Below are 4,148 nucleotides of genomic sequence, written 5' to 3'. Positions count from 1 at the left end.
TATGTCTGATGCCATATAACCGTAAATACAATGTGTTGAGTGCGTCGTTAAATAAAACATTTCTTTCGTGCTTTCTTTCGTGAGATCGGCGAGTTGACCAACTCTTCTGTGACAGTTGATAGTCTGATCCTAGTATTAGACACCAAAACGACATAAGTTTAAATTGTGCTGATGTATCATTAAACAGATATTCATTTTCTTTCTTCTTCTTTTTTTCCAGAGGCCGAGTTGGCAAGGTTCTTTTCTTTGGCATCAGCAACAAGGAAAATGTTGCTAATATGCTGTCTGTTTTGAAGGTACGTGATAATGCCTTCAACAAAAAACAAAACAAAAAACAAACAAACAAACAAACAAACAAGCAAACAAACAAACAACAACAACAACACTATGCAAAGTTTGCTGACGTCGTTTTCGGCTAAGAAAGCATTTGAGCAATGAATACTAGGTCCGGACTACCAACTCCTACAACCGATTAGTTGTTAAAGGAACATTCCTGAGTTTGCTGCAAGTTTTAAGATGTTATCGACTAACAGAGACTTTTTGACGACTGCAATTACATATCAAATATATTTTTCTGCATAAACCATTATTGGCTGTATATCAAATGTGTTTCTGATCGTTCTAATATTTGTACTAGGTTATATTTCATTTTATTTCCTAAAAAAAAGATGTTTTCGTACGTACGAAATTATGTGAAGACAAAGTCCAGTTTGGGCTTCTTACAAATATTAAGACGACCAGAAACACATTGAATATACAGACACTGATATTTTAAACAAGAAAATATATTTAATATGTAAGTTTAATCGTAGAAATAGTTTATTAGTCGGAAACACCTTACAATGCACCAAACTCAGGAATGTCCTTTTAATCAAGTTAAAGATATTGTCCTGCGTCTTTCTTTGACTTTGCTGCCCTTGTACTATGTGTTCGACTAACAGAGCATTTGTTAAAGGCATACTGCCATATATTTAAGGACCTTATTTCTCTAAAAATGAATAATAAATCAAAATTACATTAATTTTTACATACCAAATCGAGCTATTGCTTCACTTTAACTACATCATGATGGAGTGAAATCCATATCAACCCTCTCAACAATATTAGATTTTTAATTATGGATCATTGCCATAATTCAGTTATTTTTACAAAATATCATTAATAAGTGGAGTATGGTGGTTACGTAGATGGTTGAATAATATACATTTAGGGACAAATCAAATATATATATATATTTTTAAGTAATACTTTGTTAGGCCATGTAATAGGTCAGTGGTCTGTGACAATATGCCTTTAATACTAAAATAAAATATTAGAGAAAATATCCCGAGTTTACCTGTGCGGTCCATAACCATATGTCCGACGCCATATAACCGTAAATAAAATGTGTTGAATGCGTCGTTTTATAAAACGTTAAATTTTCCTTCCTTCCTGTAAAATGTTTCGACTAACAGATCCTTTTTAAAAATTAAAATTACATTTTATATATTATATTGTCCCGGTATTAAAATGTAGCGGGTGTCCTCTCAAATACTATAAAAAAGAAGTTTGTTTTGTTTAACGACACCACTAAAGCACATTGATTTATTGATCATCTGCTATTGGATGTCAAACATATGGTAATTTGGACAGTCATAGAGAGTAAACTCGCTACATTTTTCTATTAGTAGCAAGGGATCTTTTATATGCAGCATCCTACAGACAGGGTAGCACATACCACGGCCTTTGATATACCAGTCGTGGAGCACTGGCTGGAACGAGGAATAGCCCAATGGCCCTCTGAGACTATAGGTCAGAATTACCAAATGTTTGACATCCAATAGCCGATGATTAATAAATCAATGTGCTCTAGTGGTGTCGTTCAGCAAAGCACACTTTAACTTTGTTTTGTTATTGCAGACAATCGAGTTTGATGGACTTGTGACCTGTCCTAGATCGAATTTATATGATTTAGATAAGAAATTGTCAGGTAAGTAGTATAATACTAGGCCTATTGTTGACTAAATGAAAACCATTTTGTACATAGAGAATAATAGATGAGTGACCGTTAGATACCATTTATCTCACAAGGAGTTGTTTTAAAATGTATCTAACGAGCAAAAGTGAGTGTGATACGTTTTTAAGCAACGAGTTGTGAGATAAATGGTATCTAATGGTCGCGAATGTATTGTTCTATTTTTTATATATCCTCAAAAACCAGGTTTTAAGCAAATTTTTACATCTTTTTCGACTAAAAGTTATTTACAGCCGTTGCACTTGTAGCTGACTTACGCGTCACAGACACATGATTGTCAGGTTAACTATACGTCACAGTCTAATCGATTTCCATCGGGCTGGTGTTTTATTGGACGTATGGCATTGGTGACCTGGTCATCACCTAGGAACAGCCAGTCGTATGTCTTGAAATTTTTAACACACGTACATGTGTTAACAAGTATGTGTAATCATAAATAACATTTGATGTTGTCACCAACGGGTGTGTAAGAAATCACAAATATACACGGCCAAATTTCACAAAACATCGTAAGCCACATTTTGCACATAAACGTAAATCTACGACTAAACCAAAGTTCCTATTCCTATTAAGAGTAGCACAACAACAAAAATAAATACAATAAATAAAAAAATATAAATAAATATATAAATAAAATAAATTTAAAAAAACAACAACAAAAACAAAAATAGTATATATATATATATCTATTGATAACAACGGTAATACAATAAATAATCCATTTTTTTCAATGTATAATACATTCAAATAGTAATACATGCCTATGAGATTTACTCATTAATAACCAAATATTGTGTTCCTTTACAGGTGAGAGCAGAGACACACTGATGAAGGGTTGTGAAGAGGTCAAGATGACGTGGGACCGTCTGTGTGCCCTGCAGGATAGTGACCCAGTCCGTCCTGTCACTGGTGGAACCATGACGTCAGAGCACACGACGAAGACTCCACCACGTCACGGTGACGCGAAGAAATCCAGTTCGAGAATGAATACTGAAAACGTCACCAATAACGGGAACTGTCCGTCCTATGCGTTTCCCAGCCACCTGCAAGCTTTGCATTGGGCGACTCAAGGTCGTGAGTCCAAACTGAGTCATGTCGCAAACTCGGACCTGTACAGCATCCCCGAGAGACTCAAAGACGCAGATCACATCCAAGTCCTCATCACGGGCAGTTTGGGTTTGGTGACAACGGTTTACAGACTTCTTTCGAGTGATACGTCAAACTAACCAGGCGCAGATTTAGGCCAGGGGGGTGGGGGGTGAGGGGGCAGTGGGACTAAACCCTATTTTTGGCGAAGTAATTAATTTTGCCTTTGTATAAGGTAAATAATCTTGTTTATCAACAATCCGAGACCTACATTACTTTATTGTTAAAGGGACATTCCTGAGTGTGCTGCATTGTAAGATGTTTCCGACTAATAAAATATTTTTACGATTAAACTTACACATTAAATATATTTTCTTGTTTAGAATATCAGTGACTGTATATTCAATGTGTTTCTGGTCGTCTTAATATTTGTAAGAAGCCCAAACTGGATTTTGTCTTCAAATAATTTCGTACCCACGAAAAAATAATTTTCAGGAAATAAAATGAAAATTTAACCTAGTACAAATATTAGAACGATCAGAAACACGTTTAATATACAGTCACTAATATTTTACGCAGAAAAATATATTTGATATGTAATTACAATCGTTAAAAAGTATCTGTTAGTCGATAACATCTTAAAAATTGCAGCAAACTCGGGAATGTCCCTTTAAGCCCTGTCCCCCATTAACTATCCCCGATCCGCGCCTACTAATAAAATTAATTGTTAAAATAAGAGCACAGTTTTTCAAAGCTTAGATAAATTAACGCTGCTGCAATTTTTAAGATGTTATCGACTAACAGAGACTTTTTAACAATTGTAATTACATATCAAATATATTTTCCTCCATAAAATATTAGTGGCTGTATATTAAACGTGTTTCTGTTCGCTATAATATTTGTACTAGGATAAATTTCATTGTATTTCCTAAATATATATATTTTTTGTACGTACGAAATTATTTGAAGACAAAATCCAGTTTGGGCTTCTAACAAATATTAAGACGACCAGAAACACATTGAATATACACGCACTGCTATTCTAAAC

General features: G+C 34.4%; 1 protein-coding gene across 1 annotated transcript; it reads left to right on the top strand.

Moving 5' to 3' along the window:
- Positions 1 to 1,839: 1,839 nt before the first annotated feature.
- On the top strand, positions 1,840 to 3,504 carry LOC121387084. Its single transcript, XM_041518106.1, has 2 exons — positions 1,840 to 1,969; positions 2,822 to 3,504. The coding sequence occupies exon 2, from the start codon at positions 2,842 to 2,844 to the stop codon at positions 3,238 to 3,240; it is 399 nt and encodes a 132-aa protein (XP_041374040.1). The 5' UTR covers positions 1,840 to 1,969; positions 2,822 to 2,841; the 3' UTR covers positions 3,241 to 3,504.
- The last annotated feature ends 644 nt before the right edge of the window (positions 3,505 to 4,148 follow it).

This window comes from Gigantopelta aegis, chromosome 13, assembly GCF_016097555.1.
Source record: "Gigantopelta aegis isolate Gae_Host chromosome 13, Gae_host_genome, whole genome shotgun sequence".
In the NCBI taxonomy this organism is placed as follows: Eukaryota; Metazoa; Mollusca; class Gastropoda; order Neomphalida; family Peltospiridae; genus Gigantopelta; species Gigantopelta aegis.
This window is presented reverse-complemented; position numbering and strand designations above follow the sequence as displayed.